At 45.6% G+C, this 19,084-nt stretch overlaps 1 protein-coding gene across 1 annotated transcript in view; it reads left to right on the top strand.

Annotated features, from left to right (window-relative positions):
• PAPPA (pappalysin 1) overlaps positions 1 to 19,084 on the top strand; it is a 172,833-nt gene that overhangs the window by 73,354 nt on the left and 80,395 nt on the right. Inside the window, exons 9-10 of the mRNA XM_027896673.1 lie at positions 13,543 to 13,671; positions 15,253 to 15,344. Coding sequence (XP_027752474.1) covers positions 13,543 to 13,671; positions 15,253 to 15,344 — 221 coding nt within the window. The remainder of the gene's footprint in view (positions 1 to 13,542; positions 13,672 to 15,252; positions 15,345 to 19,084) is intronic.

Below are 19,084 nucleotides of genomic sequence, written 5' to 3' on the forward strand. Positions count from 1 at the left end.
TGAAGTGAGAGAATGTTCTAAGAATTATATCAGTAGCCAGGGATTAATGACAGTTTTCCTGGGGGTCATTGAATAAGTGCCATAGGGTAACAGTACCTGTCTGCTAAAAATCAGATAGAACTTTTAAGCTAATCTTTCTGGGCTCCACCTGAGATCAGTAGAGAGAAATGGATGCTTATGGAAGCTGGCACAACCAAACTCCCAAGCAAATCCCAGCAAAAGCCTCTAGTCTTGATGGGCTCAGCTCCTTTGTGTCTTACCAGGGACTACAGGGAAAATCCTGCCAGTGAGCTTTGACAGGACACACGGAAAGTTGAGTTTCAGTCACTGGGTGAGGAGGCAAATATGCAGATTCTTAAGCACTTGTAGCTGGGTTTGAGGTTGTTTTGGCTGATTTACTGTGGGGGTGGGGAGGCCCTGGCAAAGGTTTCCCAAAAAGCTGTGGCTGCCCCATCCCTGGAAGTGTCCAAGGCCAGGCTGGACGGGGCTTGGAGCAACCTGGACTAGGGGAAGGTGTCCCTGCCCATGGTGGAACAAGATGATCTTTAAGTTTCCTTCCAACCCAGACTATGTTGTGATTTTGTGATCAAGACTTCTGCATGTGTTTTGAAATGTTGAGAAGTGAGATGATGTTTTTATCATAATACACACAGTGCACAGCACTCATCTGGATCCCCTGGGGATGGGGGGGCTCTGCAGATTTGGAGGCTGCTGCTGGGCCCATACCTTGAGATGCAGCAAATTCACTGAACCTCTGCAGGGGCTTGTGGTTATCTGGTAGAGACAAAAGCAATATGAATTTTCATATGGCAAAGAGTAGCCACAGTCTTATGAGTCCCTAAGCAGGAAGGAAGGGAAGATGCTTCAGGAAAATCAGGGACAGAGGTGTTGGGCCATGCTCCTACTTATATAAATGTGTAGAGGTAAAGGGAGTCTCTCTCAACCTGTTCACATCACCCTGTTTGTCTCATCCTGTACTGCTGGAATTCAGCATATCTGTGCAGCCAGACTTTGCAGCCCCTTTATCTCTCTGTGAACCCCAAGCCAGTTGCCCCTCCTTTGTGCTTTTGCATGTTTTCCATATTAAATAAAACGACACCCCCACATGTTCTGTGGAAGGTTATTTTGAAGGCAGTCTCATATCTTCACTCTTGCCTCCTCTGACCTTGATCTTCACTTTCTCTTTTTCTCCCAAAGAAAATATTTGCTTGCACTGTTATCTGTGAGCAAGATCCTTTCCCCAGGTGTGGCGATGCTGAAAGAAAAATTAATTTCTCTTACCTTCTTCCCGTCAAAGAGAGGGAACTTCCTTTTAAGCTGAGAGGAGAGACAGCCTTTAATGGATAGCCCTTGCCTAGTCAGCACTGGGTGCTCCACAGAGGAGAGTAAATAACTAGAACAGTGGAAACATTTTATTAAGAAAGGCAAAATAATGCCAGACCTTCTGTTCTCAAGCTGAATTTTAATCTCAGCTCTTGGCTCAAGCCAAGGCTTAAACATCCATTTCTAAGGGACAGGACCTTACAGAAACCAGACCGGATACACTCAATTCCACTGAGTAGAATCTGCCAGAATTGCTGGTATCTGTGATACAAGATGAGAGTCAGAGCCTAGGAAGAGAGGAGAAAGCTAAATAAATCAGTGGGGGAAAAAAAGAGGTCAGGCCAGGTGCAGCACAGAACTGCTGAGTCTTCACACCACAGCGAGTGATAAGGAAGGAGCCTCATCTGCAAGTCTCAAAGTCTCAGCTCACAGTTTAATCCAAATGTGGGTTGTGCTCATATGTAGAGTGTTCTACTCTGGCTGTTCTCTAGAAACAGTGTGTGACATGATCACAGTGGTGATCATGGTGATTGCTCTGGCCTCCATTCACAGTTACTGGGGCATTTTTACGCTCATGTAGTTGCTGTTGGAAAGTAATCATTGCTCTTGGGTTCATTTGTGCTAACCACTGACTTTTTTAAGAGCTCAGTGAAAAGTGAGTACCCACAGTAAGAGGCTCTCTGGGTGATGTCACAAGCAGTTAGGTGTCAGTCCCACCAGGCCAGTCTGGGCTGAGCAAGCCCCATGGCAGTCTTAGTAGCCAAATTTGTGATTGATGAGGAGCTGGATGTGCTGGTGAGATCTGTGCACTCCCCTCTTGCTGACCAAGCTGAGAGACACTGAGGTCAATTTCGAAAAGTTGTCAGAATAACTTAAAAAGTTTCAAAGAATCGGAAATTTTCCCAACTTTTCTGCCACAGACTTTGTAAGAAACCTTAAAGTGTGGTGGACGGCGATGGATTGGATTGTCTTTGTGGTGTTAAGCTGTAGGAGTTTTTTTTCAAGACAAAGGCATTGACTGAAATAACCTCAGAAAGAATCCCAGCATGAAGCCCTGGTATGAGTTTTGGGTTTGCAGAGGTGAGCCTCACTGAGAAGCAAGTTTGCAGTGCTGTAATATGTTATTCTGAGCCATTCCTACTAGAGCTTTAGTACTGAGGTGACACACAGAGATCCTGCATTCATCCTTTAAAAAAGAGAGACTGAGAGAGAAACTTGCTTTTTCTCATATAGGGAATAGCTTTTTCCTCTCAGTTTTGGCTATTTTGCACTTACATTCTGTGTTTAAACCTTTTCTGTTGTTCAGTAATAGTTGGAGGGGGTTGTCTATCATCTGTGTAGACAACAGTTGTCCAAGTAGGTATAATATTTTAACATTTTGCTATTTTGTTAGAATCAAGGCTTCCATTCAGTGCTGAGCTTGTAAACTCTATGCCACTTACTGGGTTTTACCTCTGTTTAACAGCTAAGACAGAATGCAGATCTCACTCTGGCTTCTTGGAATGATTGCAGAATGACTGAGAAACTGCCATCCTTGGGATGGAGGGCACCTGTGCCCCTGCTTGTGGGCCCTTCAGGTTTCATTGTCCATGGGCTTTTAGCAGTTCGTGTGCATTTAGTGATGCATTTGCCATTTGTTTCTGGTCTCCAGTCAGAAGGGCACATGGGCAGTGACTTGTCAGAAACCCCAGATGAGGAGTAGCTGAAGGAAAGGAAAGACACTTCTTAGTCTGAAGGTTCCTACAAATATGAACAAGCAGAGAGGCTGGAGAATCAGCAGGGGCTATTCATAATCAGCAGTAACACCAATCAATTGGTGTGCCTTTTAGCCTCCGAATTTAAGAGGAAGTTTGCATTTACATGACACGGGCTCAGCTGAACAGACCGGAAGAATAAAAATATCACACTGATGATATCTCAACCTCAGTCCCTGCAGAACCCAACACTAAAATTTCACAGTGACATCTGTCCTTGTTATGGCATTCCTTCCTTCACCCCCAAGATCTATTTCTCTGTTTTCTGGAGGTCTACCAGCCAGAGGAATGTATGATCTAAAGCAGCTGAAATGAATTGCCACATCTGTCTGTCATGAAGATAATTAACACCATATTTCCACCCAAACAAGATACAGATCACTGGGTGGTTGTTCTCCTGACACCAAAAGCTGAAGCCCGTATTATCACCATCTTCTGCTCATCCCTCCTCCACAGTTGCCATGCCAAAGCTCTCTCGATATGCCAGGAAATACTGGGGAGTATCTAAGATAGGACTGAAATGTTAAGAAAACACTTTGCATGCCCAGATTTATCCGCAGGAGCTGCCAGGTTGTCCGTGCGATATCGGAATGTTGCACATCTGGATTCCCAACAGGCTTTAGAACTCTTTATGGTATTCCAGATGTCCTTTTGCGTGAATACTTACCCAGCTACCCTGGAAATGCCTTGTCTTGATGCATGCAAGGACCTCATCGGCATTTTTTGGGGATACATCCCACTGGTGGTTCATAGTTTTGGCTAAGGTTGATATGCAGCTGGTAGAGGACAGTGTAGCAGCCCTGGTGTTCGGCAGAGGTGCTGGGATCATCCGTCTCTGTGCCTCTCCCAGGCCATGCCTGGTCTAGGCCATGTCATCAGCTCCTTCCTCGTGCAGCCAGTATTGATTGCCCTGTTTCTGCTTAATGAACCTGGAAATTTCCCACGATGGAAGAACAGGAACAATATGGGACAGCTATCTGTCCCACACCTTCCCTTCCAACAGTGGGAAACTGGTCACAGGTTCATCTGACCCTAACGGAGGTGAAGTGCTGCTGGGAAGGAGACTCCTCCACCCTGTGGCAACTTCACTGCCAATATCCCCCCAGGGAAATTCTTTCCTTTCCCAGACAGTGGGGTCTCACCTCTGGCTTGCACGAGTCTGGGCAGGGAGGCAGAAGGGTGACTGATTCTGCTCCCTGTGCCAGGTAAGAGCACACACCCCTGCTCTGCACTGAGGGCTCAGCAAGCCAGGAAGAGGAAAACTGCTTCCATTCCATCTGCTGTTCCTGCATCTCTCCTTCACATATGTTGGGCTGCTAAATACTGAGAGAGTGGTTGTTATTATTTATAGCTGCCAGTAGCACGCTGGGTGTTTCACAGAATAAAGACTCCAAGTGCCTTCTTCCAAAGAGCTCCCGGTGAAGTGCTGGGGGCTGACGGTGCCGCAGCTCTCAGGGGTGATGCATCTCCACTTGGCCGATGTGATTTGACAGCTGGAAGCCACATTCTGATGGCTTTCCCTCTTTCGTGCTTTCTTCATTAAAGGTGCCAGGTTATCTCTGCGAAAGAAGCTGCTGCTTCCTGACCCCCCACACAGAGCACGTAGAGCAATTTTTTTTTTTCCCTTACCGCCCTCTGCCAAATTGCCTTAACCCTGCCCTGGAGAAGGGAAAGAACAATTTGACACTCTGTGCCCATTGAGGAGGCAGCTTTCCCGCTAAGCCTGTGCGAAGATGCCGTTTGGTGCCAGCTGTAGTGATGGATTTGTGATTCCTCACTGTTGCGGTTTCTTATGTAACGCTGTAACTGTAGCTGGCACTTGACAGGATCCGTGGCTCCTGTTCTGGCTCGGCTGCACATGATGCAAGAGCAAGGTAGGAAGAGCAGGCTTCTCTCTTTGTGGGTTTGCCGTCCTGGGACAGGGCAGCCCAAAGGAGTTTTGCTGGGTCTGACTTTGAAGGGTGGGATTGCCCTGAATGACCTCCAGCTGCCTCTCTCAAAGAAATGACTCACGACTGTCCCATTTGGGCAAAGTCACTTTTCTCCAGGATCAGCTTTGCTCCAGCCAGAGACTCCCCAAGGAGTGCTGCTACTCTGGATTCACATCCCTATTGTACTTCTTGGGCACTACACAGACAGATCAGACCCGCAGACTACAACCAAACTACGTGTAAGTGTCCCTAAAAAATGAACATTAACAGCTGTCCTATTATTATCCAAATAGATACTATTAGAAATTGATATATTTAATCACTCCCAGCCAGGGTGGAATTTGAACTCATGACCTAGAAGTAGTAGCAGAGTTTTCAGCTGCAGGAGGAAAAAAAAATATAAAAAAAATAGAAGGTCAAACAGGACTTTTCCTGCTGGGCAAAATAATTTATTGCAGGTGAAACAGTCTCAGATATGCGGTAAATTAGGCTGTGCATTATCTCATGGATAATAACTTCTCTCTGATGTTTGCCTTCTTGTGTGCATCTTTATTTTGGGCTCTAAATAAGATAAGAAGCACCAGAAATCTCGCAGGAATAACAAATGCATTTTCTTTGCTTGATTGAGGAAAGAAATATTGGACAGACATGTGTTATGCAACAATTTAAAAATAACTCTCTTGTAAAACTTGGAGTGAGCCTCAAATACCGCAGAAGAAGCAGAAATGTGTTACCTACCTTTTTATCAGTCAGCCAGTATGGCTTTTTTCAGCTACTTTTACTGAACTATTGGCTGATAATTTCCTGGGCATTTTATTTTAATATATTTTCCTAGGAAATACATTCCAAGTGTCTGTGAAATTTGGAGTTACCCTCAAACAGGCAAGGATTTGGAAAGAACCCCGCAGTAAGACTGAAATACCTGTGCTGTCCTTAATACCTTGTTGGATCCAGCAACAGACAAGACAAGATAAAAACGTCCAAGGCCAGGTTGGACAAGGCTTGGATCAACCTGATCAAGTGGAAGGTCTCCCTGCCCACGGCAGGTGTTTGGAATGAGATGATCTTTGAGGTCCCTTCCAACCCAAACCAGTCTGGGATTCTATGATTCCAGATGTGCCACTGCACGGCTGATCCCGCTGCGGGCCCAAGGCACCCGCCGTGGGGTTGCTTCACCCAAACTCAATCTGAGGTTTTCTGATCAGGATCTTCTTAAATATATGGTGGCATTGGCCATCTCCGTGCTGATGCCCCAGTTGCGGCATTTCTCTGGAGCCTTTTGTGATAGGAAGGGCAAGGTGGAAATAAAAAGCTCCTTCTTCTCATCGAATTGTACTCCAGAGAGGGTGCCTGCAACTGGACACCTCAAGTTATCAGCCACTACTGCAAACGCTGGCCCTGAGAGCTCAGTGCAGTAAACCAGATCATTCACTCACAATGGTACAGGATTTTTTAAAAAATGTAAGACCAGTTGCAGATGTAATGACAGTAGAGGAAATTAGCTCATGATGGGATTTTAGGAAGAGGCTAGTGGAAACATGTTCAGTAATGCTCAGTTATTAAACCATTAGAGATCCCACTGGAGACCAGCTAGTAGGATTTCTCATAATCTGAAGTGGTTTAAGGCAAAACACAGAGCCCCTGAGGAGGGAAATGACAAAAATGTTCCTCTGGAGTAGTCCCCTCATCTCTGTGTGACAGCACATGATCTCTCTCATGTGTGTGCACATGCACAGATCAGCTCCCTCCCTCCTCCTGAGGGGCAGGAGTTCCACAGCCCCCGAGCCTGGACCCTTCCAAAGCAGCATTTCAGAGAGGTGGGATGGCGGAGGTGAAACCAGAGAAAACTGCAAACATCTGTGTTCACTTGGGGCCCAGTCTGAGCCCAACTCAAAATGCATAAAATACCTTTCACTGGCCTCAGAAGCCTTTGGATCAGGCGCTGCAAGTGTCTGCTCCCATGGCTCTGTTCACCATTTTGGTGGGATTACAGAGAAACAGGAGGGTATTAAGTTCTGAAAATCAGGTCTTAGCTCAGGCTTGTTGGAAACAAATCCTAGAGGTGAGGTCTGGATTCGGCAAAGGTGAAGAAGGTTATTCTGCCAAGCTGACCACCCTAAATCGGGAAGAGCCTCCTCCACAAACCCGATGGGCTGAGGGCAGCACCTTGAGCGCTCCCAGCAACAAGGAGTCAACAACCAAAGCTCGAGGGGTGTTTGTTGGGGTCACAGACCCTGTGCAGGGTGTGCATCAGGTGCTTTTCCTACGGTGTGGTCTGAAGCAGGGCTGGATCCCACACAGACGCTGCCGCTGGCGGTGCCGCGCCGAGACAGCTCGGCACAACCGGGACGTCGTTAACGGTGTGAGTAATCAGGAAGGGCTGATGGAAAGGCACGATGCAACAGGTAAAGTTCGTCAGTGCTGCTGATGGTAATGACCTTTCCAGTAATTAACCTGTCCTGACCTGCCTGCCCGTTGTGTTAGTGTTTTCTCCCTGTCGCACTGGGACACCGGAGCACTGTCCTCAGGTGGAGGATACTGGCACCGTTCCCTTGGAATCAGTGGAGAAGTGCTGGCTCCCACCAGTTGGAAATAGGGGCTTTTCTGGGTTTCATGCCCCAGATCTTTCTTTCCTCAGCTAAAACCTATCAGCCTTCCCTCCTGGGGTGGCCACATCTGAGCCCCAAGTTGAGAAGCGCTCCCGTCTCGCTCAGGCTCTGAGCACAGCACTGAAGAAGCAAACACAACACGTTTTCCCCCCTCTCCTTTCCTGCTTCTAATAACAACCAGGTGCTCCAACACTTAACCTGTGTGCTGCCGTGAAATTGCCTGTCTGGTGCAAACACCCATGTGAGGCCCAGGGCCTTGAGGATCTACTTTATCCCGGGATTTGTAACCTAATCTCAGTGAGATTGTCCATTTATATCAGCCACCTTAAAAACTTGTATTTTTGTTGTTGTTTAAACTTGAAAGGAAAAAATTGTCTCTTGGCTTTGGTTTTTCTTCTTTTCTCTTGAGGAAAAACAAGAACTATCTTTAAGGCCTTGGCTGCAAACTTTGTTTTCTATTAAACGTGCTACTGTGTTTTAAATTGGTACCAGGGCAGATACTTGGAGGATTATATCAAAGTCTGCTGGAGTTAATCAGTTGCATAAATATCTATAGGTTTGCTACTTAAAAAACTTAATGGTTCTCACGTGAAGGACAGAAGAAAGAGGTCTGTGTAGGAAAATAAAAAAAAAAAAAGTTCAAAACCAAATGTGTTTAAGGCTCTAAAACAGGGCCTGGATTTCAAAGCTGAGGTGCAACAGCCAGACATGTGGTCCTGTGCCAGGGCCTCTTGTGCAGGTAGGAGCTGGTCTGAGCAGCAAATGCACACCTTTGCACCCCAGAGGAACAGATGAGCAGCTGAGTTGCAGTGGTTTAAACCTGGAGTATTTTGCTGAGTTACTTGAGGTTTACACCAACATGAGCAACAGCAGAGCTGTAGAGTAATTGCCTGGTTTGAATTTGTGGTGATTATGAGAGTTGATGGTGATTTTGGTTCACAGAAGTATTCCAAGGAGCAAAGGGTATTTTCCTAATACATTGCATCCCTCAACCTCTGACTTCAGTCCCAAATCTGTGGGGGTATTGCATAACTGGGAAAGTGGTTGGTGTAGGTGTTAGTGGAAATACCTTCCTGATACACCCAGAAGTAAAAGAGTCTGGCATCATCTTGATGCCCCTGTTTTGCATCTCTGTGAGCACAGAGTCCTGATGGTACGGAATGTACCCACCAAGTACTCAGCTGAGATTATGTGTTCAGGTTGTGGGCTGTTCTGTCATTCTTCCTTGGAATTACCCTGTTCGGGTTTAAGTTGGATTTGGGAGCAGAAATCCACTGTACAGTCCCCATCTCCCTTCCGACTCATGAGTCTTCATTTAGTACTTCAACTACCCTGTTTTGCTGTGCTTGTAAACAAATAAATCATAAAAAAGCTGGAGGGCACAGAGCAAACCTGTTGGCACTTACCTCACCATGGATAAGGAGAAAAGCCTCTCCAAGGCTGTTTCCTTGGCATTTATGTCTTCTGAGTCAGCTCAGTATCTGAGAGAAACGCAAGAGAGTTGTTTTGAGGCCTTTGCACCTGCCGTGTTGCTGTGCTTATCCAAACAGAGAGAGATTGGACCGCAGCTGAAAAAACAGCCCGGTGCAAGAGCCCGGGATTTTTGACGTCCTTCTTGTGTTTACAGCATCCCACCCTCCTCTCTCCCGACTGCAGTCAGGCAGGAATTCTCTTCATTATCTTCTGCCATGCTTCTCATGCCATTTTTATTAAAAAAAGGAGAGGGAAGGGAAGGGGGAGCATGTGTGAGAGAGCAGAAGAGGAAGAAAACAGCCGTATTTATTACAGTCAATGACAATGCAGGAAAAAGGATGGAAGTTTGGGGAGCAGATCTGTTTGGGTTGTCCTAAAGTGACCTTATCCTCCAGCTTAATTATCAATTGCTTTTGGAGCACCTGAGCATGGGGTAGCTTGTAAACGCTGTGGTGTTGGTGGATATCTGGTGTAAATCAGGACCTCTGGAAGTGGAACTGGGTGTTTTGGAGGTTGTGAGCAGCATGTGGGGACAGACTGGACAGCTCTACCCTGCAGATGACAGGACAAGGGATGGTTTAGACTTTTGGCTTCTCTGTTTGTGGTAGTATTCAGTCCACCTTGGCAGCTGATCGAAAGGACTGCAACAAGGGAAGATGTGGAGTTGCTGCTGTTTGCTGCCAGATTTCCTGTTTTGCTCAGCAAGTCTTCCTTGCTAGAGAAGAGCAAAGGTGACAGTGTTAGAGGGAAACAGGGACATCAGTGGCAGACCAGGGCTTGTTCTGGGCTGCAGAGAGATGTCCAGGAAATGTTGTCTTTTGACTCTAGAATTTGGTGGGTATTTAAGGTCAAAGACAGACGAGTCCTTCATGAGGACACTTGAGGTGTAGAATTTGTGTGTTTCACATGACACTGCCTGTGGCAGCCATAATTTAATTGGGGATGCTTAAAACTTTGTCATCGTGTCCTTAAATAACGGGAACGCTGTCTGCTTTCATTGCTGTCTGGCCATTTATCTTTTCACAGGGCAGGAGCTGGGCTCAGCCTTAAGGATATTTGAAATTTTGTTGGAAACAAGTCTTTGCTGTATGAAAACACTCCTGCTGCTATTTGTAGTAGGAAAAACATATATGCCATTGTAGTAAGAAGAGAGGCATGGGATGTTTGCTTCCCCTTGATGCTTTCACTGCCTCTTGAGTGTGTGCTGTGCCCTCAGATGCTGAAGCCCCGCAGTGTGCACTGAGCAGGTGTGGTTGGGGCAGTGGCAGCTCTGCTGGAACTCAAGGGCATGTGTGTTTCTTCTATAAATTCAGTGATCCTTTAAACCCACCTTGGTCTGAGTAAAAAAAAAAAAAAAGCAAAACAACTTCCCCCAGGTATAATTTTCCCAGAAGTTTTCCAGGAACACCCGAACTGAGAGCAGAGGTCCCTCGCCTGGGGGACAGGGTGAGATTAACCCAACTGCCCAGCCTCCCCAGTAAAAACAGGAAAAGAATTAGAGGGTTCTGTGTTTCTGACCCTGGATCCATCACTAGCCACATCAGGCAGGCGAGTTGCCCTCGTGGTATTTCACACGGCACATCCTAATTCCCCCTCTAAGCAGGGCTTGAGTCATTGCTTTTTAATAAGAGTCCTCCCCACAGGCGGAAGCTGCAGCGATCAATGCGGCTTACTCACTTCTCGAAAAGGTCATTAAAAGACCGTAGATATAAATTTAAAAGAGTGTTTGTTCACATCCTTGATGTTGAAGATGTTCTTCCCTCTCCGCTTCCTTAAGGAGCACCGCGCGGAGCCGCCCGTGTGCTGGTCCTGCCTGACAGCCAAGTGCCCCTTGTCGCTGTCATTGTGCCATCAGCTCCCAGGGAAGGCAGGAGAGAAAATAAACGCTCAAAATTCACACTTTTATCACCACTCAGAGAAGAGCTTGTCTTGCTGACATCTCCAGATACAGTCTGTAATATTGACCTTGGTGTCATAGAGCTATATAGGAGGGAATAAACTCCTATTTATTTTTTTTTGTTGTTGTTGTTTTCTTTTCTTTTTCCTTGCACTCCTTCCTCCCTCACTATGGGACTGGATTGCTGCCTGAAGTATTGCACATATCATGCCTTTAGCAGCTATATTTTTCCAAAATATGGGTACTTTGAAAGAATATTAAAACTCCTGGTTGCTGCCGATATGATATATTTAACAGTTCAGGGGGATATAAGCATCTCGGGTTCCAGTTGTTGAGATGTGAAATGCCACATCCAGCTCAGTCAGCTTTTTGTCACATCAGGCCAGGGTGAGCTGAAAACTGTGGCTTGACTTAAGAGTTTCTAAGGTGGCTTTTTGCACTCAGCCCACCAAAAAGCAGTGCGGCTTTATTTATTTTCTAACTCCTATAGCTGCCCCAACCGTTCATTTGTTAACAGTTTTTTTCGAAGAATTGAACCTTTTTTTTGTGGTTAGCAGATCCCCAGTGACAAAATCCACATTTCTGCAAGTGTACTTGTTAATCTTAAATATTTGGCGAATGGTTTTGAGACAGAACTTGAGAAATAACTGCCCTATACTAATCAGAGCTTGGCTCTGCTTTGATTTCATCAGTACTTATCAGAAACTTCTCATTTAATAAGTGGATTTATCTGGGAATGAAATCTAGAGGAAACCCTCAGTATTATACAGCAGTGTGTGTTTGGCCACTTAAGTTACTTCCCATAATTATTTTTTCTTTTAAAAAACCCCAAAAAACAGGCCCACCAATTGCTTTAAACAAGCCCCAAGGGCAGAAGTTTGAAAATTTTCCCTCTGATTGAATAAACACTCTTACCAATATCTGGGTAGATGTCTCCCCAGTCTGTAGGTGAATTAAGATACTGTTTGTGCTACATGAACTCAATAATTCAGCTGTTAGAAGCCACAGACTGTTGCTGACAGGAATAAAGTGCAGAAGGAATGAGAAAGCCAGTTGTGTTTTTGTCCCACTGAGTTTCACTCCCATTTCACTGCCCTGTTGGAACAAAGAATCAGATCCCAGTGCAGTTCACTCAGTGCCAGTTATTTTGCAGGCAGAGTATCTGTGAGAAACAGCTTTGTTGTAAAATATAATGTGGGATATTGGAGTTTAAGTCATGCTTGTTAATTTAATGAATGTTGTAACGAGATACTTATTTCACCTTGAAGACTGAAGATTTCAGTAACTCAGTCCATTGATATCCACATCACTGCTCTGTGTAGTAGATGTATCTCCTTGTAGTACACACCCCATTAATATGTGCTTTTTGACCAAGTTCCTGTGGCAAAGAGACATGTATATTACTGTCAGTAATTGGGGCAATGTGAGTGTAGTAAGCAGAGGACTGGCAGGGGTTAGGGAAGAGCTGGGCTGCCTTATGGGCCCTGCCCAATTAGCCTGATTGATGACTTTGAGCAAATCATTTTGCCTTCACTACTGCCCAGCTTTACAAATTGGCACAATAAGGATAAGGGTAATGAGTTTCTTTGTGGAAGGTTTTGAGTTTTGATAATGTAAAAAACATTGTAAAAGAGCTAAACATTTTTATTAGGCTTATATTATTTCTGTATTGCATATAAAAATTATCCTTCATTTACAGATGCACAGGATTTGGGTTATTATGGCTTTGCATAAATATGTAGCAATTTGCAATTTGTTCATTCTTTCTGTGAGTATTTCGATGTTAATACCATGATCCTGTGCTGTTGTGTGAATCCTCTTTTTTTTTTTTTTGCTCAGAAACAAAAAAATCTTTTTAACTCTACTTTTTAAAATACCAGTATGCAAAGTGGATTATTTATTTATCACTGAAACATCCTCAGTCCCGTTCTGTCTTAAACTAATAATCAAGCTCCCACTGGCTCCAGCTGTGGTTGTGTTGAGCTCAGGGCTGCTCAGGAAATAGTGAGTGTTTACAGGGTATTTTAAGTTCCCTAAATGAACTGTGCCACAAATTTGCTGGTAACGCTGTCCCTGGTGTGACAGACAGGAGCAGAAGTGTCCAAGGCTGGACACAGTGAGGCACAGGGCTGGTTCCTCAGGTGTTGAAGTGCATGGATGGTCAGTAATGCTCCTAGTGTTTCCCACTGCACGTGGTGAGGATTGACAGTGCCATGGTGCCAGTGCCATGCCATCTCTGCAGCGGGTGTGAGCAGCAAACTGCATGGTTTTCATCAGGAAATAGCTTAGCTGCCAAATGGTCAAGAGTCTGCACCTATTTCAGGGCTGTGCATAAATCAGGCACGGACAGAGCTGACTCTGCTCACAAGAAAAAGACACCCAACCAAAAATCAATCCCATAAAAAAAAAAAAAAAGGCAGGAACATTCAGAAGATCTGAATGAACTAAACTTTTCTGCTTTTTTAGCAGCCAACCCCCACTTCAGTAGCTCCTTCTCTACCCTTTGCTGCTGTCTTTGTTGTACCAATCCCTCAGTATTTCCTCTTGCCTCGCAGGGAGCTGAGTGACAGGACCACGTACACGTACCAGGTGGTCGTTGTTTCTGGGATGGAGGAGAGTGAACCTTCCCCTGCTCTCGTCTATATCTCTGGAAGTGGATACTGTGGAGACGGGATCATCCAAATGTAAGTCTGGAGCGAGCAAACAGATAAATCTGGACACATCTACTCAAGCCAGAATCAGAGACTAGAAAGGAACTGATGACCTCTGACGTCTCCTTAGCTCAGGCCGGCTCTCATCTGTAGATAATGACTCATATGCTGATGATTACCAGGATGATGACATTTAATTGTAACGTAGGCCCTGCTATCCTGGCACCAGGAGATACAGACAGAGATACAGATAATGGAGCCCAGACAACAGGATCGATAGGAAAGTCCACTGTGTGCTGTTTATGCTGTTTGTCCACATATCTTTATACATGTAAATGACATTTCCTATACAGGGCTGAAGTGGGTGCTGGAAAAATCCACACAGCCTTTGATGCTGCCCTTACACTTGGTGTCCCATGTGTCTCACAGCTGGTGGACAGGGGGAAACCCTGCCACGTGTTGGGCCAGGTTCCTGGTGCAACCTCTTGTTTGACCGTCCAGCAGAGCTGGGATGCATTTGGAGGTGATAGACTTGGCCTCTGAGAATTGCGTGTTCTCAATCAGCTCCCCTCTCTCACTGGCTGCCAGTCCCCAGGCCACTGAAAATGTAAAACAATCCTTCATAACTGTGTTAGGGTTTGTTCTTTTACTATGTTGGCCCTTAAGGCCACTGCTTCAGAGCTTCCTGGCATTAGGTAATTTAATTATTTAAACTGTGGAAGTAACAACAAGCAAGTGCTTAATCCAGCCAGTATTATTTGCTTGGAATAATGCTGATCAGCAATCACACAGCACAACTCTGTCAAACGATACACCTGGCAGCAAATATTTGCAGGATGAGGCCCAATAGGCAAGGAAATCAAAGAGAACAACCAAACAACATATGAATCCAGGGCAGACTTGGAAAGAGAGGTGGAGAAAGACAGATTAATTCTGCTTTACATAACTTTTCTGCTACTGTTGTGTTTGCACATTCCTCAAACATCACTTGTGGCTTTGCAGCAAGTGTCAAACAATAGCTGAGCTGCCTCAGGAGCAAGCAGGAACCAGACTATGTCACAGCTTGGTTGGTTGTGGCCCCACTTGCAGCTGTGGCAGCCCCTTTCTCATCTGGTTCCCACTCTTCTCCCCACCCTCTGCTGCAATAGTGGGGGCTGGTCCAATGACACCACCTGCTCCCTGTCAACCACTCTCCTCCAAGTGCTGTCACCTGGAATAGCCCAGCACCAGACTTTATGCCTTATTATTCCCAGCTGGGGTCACAGTCTGGCCCTTCCAGATTTAATACAAAGAGTTTCAGAGATTCCTCTTCTCTTTCTCCCCACCTGCTGAGCTGCAGCCACACCAGCTATGAAGGAAGTTGCTCATAACCTCATCAGAGAACAGCAAGTGGTATCCACATGTGCAGGAGAGAAGCGGCCAGGCAAGCCTGTGAACTGGGAAGGATGAAACTGAGGGCTGGAGGAGAAGGGAGGATGTATTTTAGGGGTTGGCACAGAAAGCTGTTGTACTAGTTTTCGGGACTCTGGGGTTCTTTGGCGGGGTTGCAGCAATTGGGATGTTGCCATTTGCCATCTGACTGCCTTTTTTTGCACGTGTGTGCCCTGCCTGCAGAGAACTGGGGGAGGAATGTGACGACATGAACAAGATCAACGGCGATGGCTGCTCCCTGTTCTGCCTGCAGGAGTTGTCCTTCAACTGCATCGGTAAGTCCAGCTCGGAGCCTTTCCACACACGGTGGGCAACAACTCCATGCAGAGTGCAAGGAAAAAAATCAACAGTATTTTTCAGCGTTTCCAGCTGAAGAGTTGTCATGGAAGAGAGAAAAAAGGTGGAATTTGTAGGTTTGAAAGGCAAACATATCTTCCCAGCTTCTGGTCATTTTGATGGGAAATTGGTTCTGCTGGCTTTGAAATAGCCTAGGACTTAAGGCTAAGTCAGCCATTGTGGGACTGATCCAAAGCCCATTGAAGTCAGTGGGTGGTTTTCCACTGGCTTCAATAGGCTTTAGATCTGACTACGTGAGAAGACATGAACTGATTTTTTTTCTGGTAAACAGGAGGAGGAGTGAAAGGGGAAGGGACTGAGACCAGAAGCAAGTCCAGCTGAGGTCACACCTCCTTTGAGTTGCAAATCAATATCTGAGGATCAAAGGTCTGGCTAATCCCCTTTTTCAGAGGTGAAAACTACTTAATCAGATTTCATTTGCAAGCCTGGTTTGCTCTGATTAGTAAAACCTGTAAGCACAATGGCCGGAAGATGCTCGAGCTATCGGGGATAGCAGGGCTGCAGTTGTGAGCTTTACATATTTATTAAACTTTCTAAGAATGCTGTGGACAGAGAAGGGAAATGGAGTCCAATTTACACTGCACCTTCTGTGGGGTAGCCCCACGATGTGGGATTGCTTTTCCCAACCAGGGCTCTGTGAGGTCTGGGAAAGAATGAATCACATAGAGCTTCAAGAACCAGAGTGAGTGTTTATAAAGGGTCAGCTTTTTCTCAAGGCATTTTATGAGAGTCCTTATCTGGACTGACCAACAAAACCCTCTGTCCCATGTAGTGGTCTCGTGCCTCCAGCTCAGGGCATCAGTCCTAAGCAGATAATATGCTGTTGGCACGTCTGAAATTTGCTCTTTTTGGCAATCTGACCATTATCTCCTGTGCTTGGAGCAACATATAACAGACCTCACAGGCACCATGCTTCCCTGGGGTGGTAAACTGGGGACTGGTTGGCTCATCAGAACAGCTACAATTTTACTTCAGCATCCCACGCTGTGAGACTTGAGGCCTGATTTGTTGATGTGCTTATTTACATACGTAAATAGCTCTATTGAAATCGAGCATATTTATGGTCGAGGCTAATTGTGACTATTGGTGGTCTTGAAGTTACGTTTGTGTTTCAAGTAACTTGCTGCCTTAGAGCCTCAAGCACTTGAAAGATGTTAGTCATAATATTTTGAAAGTGAGATAAACACTTAGGTAAATGTTTTGGGTTCTCCAGAAGTCAGGCATAGTGTGAGGCTGGTTCCAGCAAGGGTTTGAGCTGGAGCTGGGTGGTTGTATCTGTATCACCCTGCTCACCAGCAGGTCTGAATTCCTTGCCCCAGGTCTGCACTTTGACCACAACCCAGTGTTACATCACCCATGTCCATTGGTTCTCAAAAACTAAACAGGTGGTGTGGGCTGGGTGGGAGCTGCAAAATGTTCCAGGTAAGTCCATGGATAGGAGTAAGGGTGGGGTGTCCCAAGCCTTAGACCACACAGTGGTGTCCTACTAGGGGAGTGCAGGAGTCTGCTTCGTGCCTGTGTACATAAAATCACAGAATTGGTTGTGCTGGAAAACTCCTCAACATCATCGAGTCCAACCGTATCATCCATCCACCATCACCCAACCATCCATCCGTGGTCAGCCAACATGTTCATCACCAGGACCAGCAACAGGGCTGGTTCAGAATGTGCAGCAAAGCTGTCTGACAGCAAAATGATTAGAAAATGAAGCAACTAAAACACACACGGATTTTTTTTCTATGCCATTACAGAGGAAGTGGTTTTTCAGATTTGCTTGTGTTGGAAAGGAAAGGGGAATTCCAGGGGTGAAAAGTTGTTTGTTTGTCATGGGCTTTGGAAGGTTGTGGGTTTGCACAGGTCCTGAATTACAAAAGCGAATGATATCAAGTTGCCTGTGAAATACCAAATACAGGGACTCACTTGGATGAATCAAACGAGCTGAATCAAAGGGAAGGTGCAGGCACACGGACCTTACAAACGTTTTGTTGTGTGACTGTAGAGATGTGGTGGTGGGACTGCTGTGCTGGTGGGAGCAGGGTCTGCCAGGGCAGAACTGCTGCTAGTTTTTTGCAAACCCTGCCTTCATCAAGTCTCTAGGACAGGTTCAGAGAAGGTAATACCTGGGAAACAGGTCCTTGTTGGCTTTTGTGACTGCTGGACCACCACGAATTATGACATCAAGAGCTAAACAGACACTGCTGGTTCATCTTTCAGACAAATGAACTGTGCTGATTTATGTTCTTTTTTAACATATCAAGCATTAAAATCTCACCAGAAAACATAAAGATGTTGTGGAAGTGAGTGGCTGTTCATATTACATAATAAATAATAATAAAAAAGAGCAGAAATTCAGCATTCTCCACAGTCTAATAATATCAGACCTGATCCTCTGCCTTAAGCCAAACAAAATTCTTCTTTGATACTGGCGGGGTGTTTTTTTGGAAAATACAGAATTCTCAGGTCCCTCTTTGAGGAGCACAGAAAAAAAATAAGTGTAATTTATTTCCCTGTTTGCAAGGCTAACACATGTTATAATCCTGTAGGACAAGAAGTAATTATTTCAGACAGTGTTATTTTTGCAGTGATGTTCTTGTTGTATTACGTAGCTCTTTAGAGCCCCGGGAATCACTCCCCTTCACCAAAGAATTCAGTGAGCCTCAAACACATGTTCAGAGGCTTTGCTGAATCGGGGGCCTCAGGGTTTGATCTTGCAAATGCTTTCTTCCAGGCATGTTTCTGAACTACCACAAGGCATTCTTTAGTCTTCAGCAAATCTAACCACAACAGTGAATGCAATGCTTGTCACAAATTGTCTGCAGGATTGGGTCCCACGTGGCTGAAAATAATCGCTAAACATTTTGTTGGCTGAAGGCAGGACTGAAGGGGCGTCATCAGGGGGGTTCCAAAGCAGGGGGTGCAAAGCCCAAGTGGGCTCCTTCCTCCCAAAGCACAGACCACGTAAGTCACCTCGCCTGGTAGAAGAGAAATACAACAGAGCCCGCAAGCACCACCAAGCTTTAGATTTAGAGCCATGAATCACAGCATAATTTGGGTTTGAAGGAGTCTCTGGAGGTCTCTGGTCCAAGGAGGGCCAACTTCAAAGTTAGACCCAGCTTCAAAGTTGGAGCATGTTGCTCAGGGTCATGTTCAGCTGAGTTCTGGATATTTCCAAGGATGGAGGCAGCCTGTTTGCAGGTGTCCCTCTGCCTCTCTTGCTCCCTTTGCCTTTTAGGATCTTGAGGTTTATGGGGTTTTTTAATTGGTCCAACTCTCCTTTGACTAAATGGCACAAGGCTCTCAAGACACTTTGCGCTAGTGCCTGTAATAAAATTAGACTTCTTTTTATTTTTTAGTCGTGGTTTTGTTTTCCCTCCTCCTTTCCTCTCTAATCAGATAACAGTGGATCAATCTGCTCTGCCAGGGAGGAGAGGGGGTGGGGGAAGGAAGGAGGGAGGCAGGGAGGAAAACTGTGTGGTCTTACTGTCAGGCTGTCCTGGCCTTCTCCGAGCACAAAGCCGAGGAACAGAAAAGATTAATAGCGTTTTCTTCCTGCAACATGCTGAAGAGCGACAGTGAGATTAATTAATTAATTAATGGAAGCATCTGGCAGGGCTCCTTTTCTTTTTTTTTAAAGTTCTGCAGTACACTCGTCCTTCCC

Source organism: Empidonax traillii, unplaced genomic scaffold (genome assembly GCF_003031625.1).
Source record: "Empidonax traillii isolate 1590-97213 ecotype Southwest subspecies unplaced genomic scaffold, ASM303162v1 scaffold510:size820377, whole genome shotgun sequence".
Taxonomy (NCBI): domain Eukaryota; kingdom Metazoa; phylum Chordata; class Aves; order Passeriformes; family Tyrannidae; genus Empidonax; species Empidonax traillii.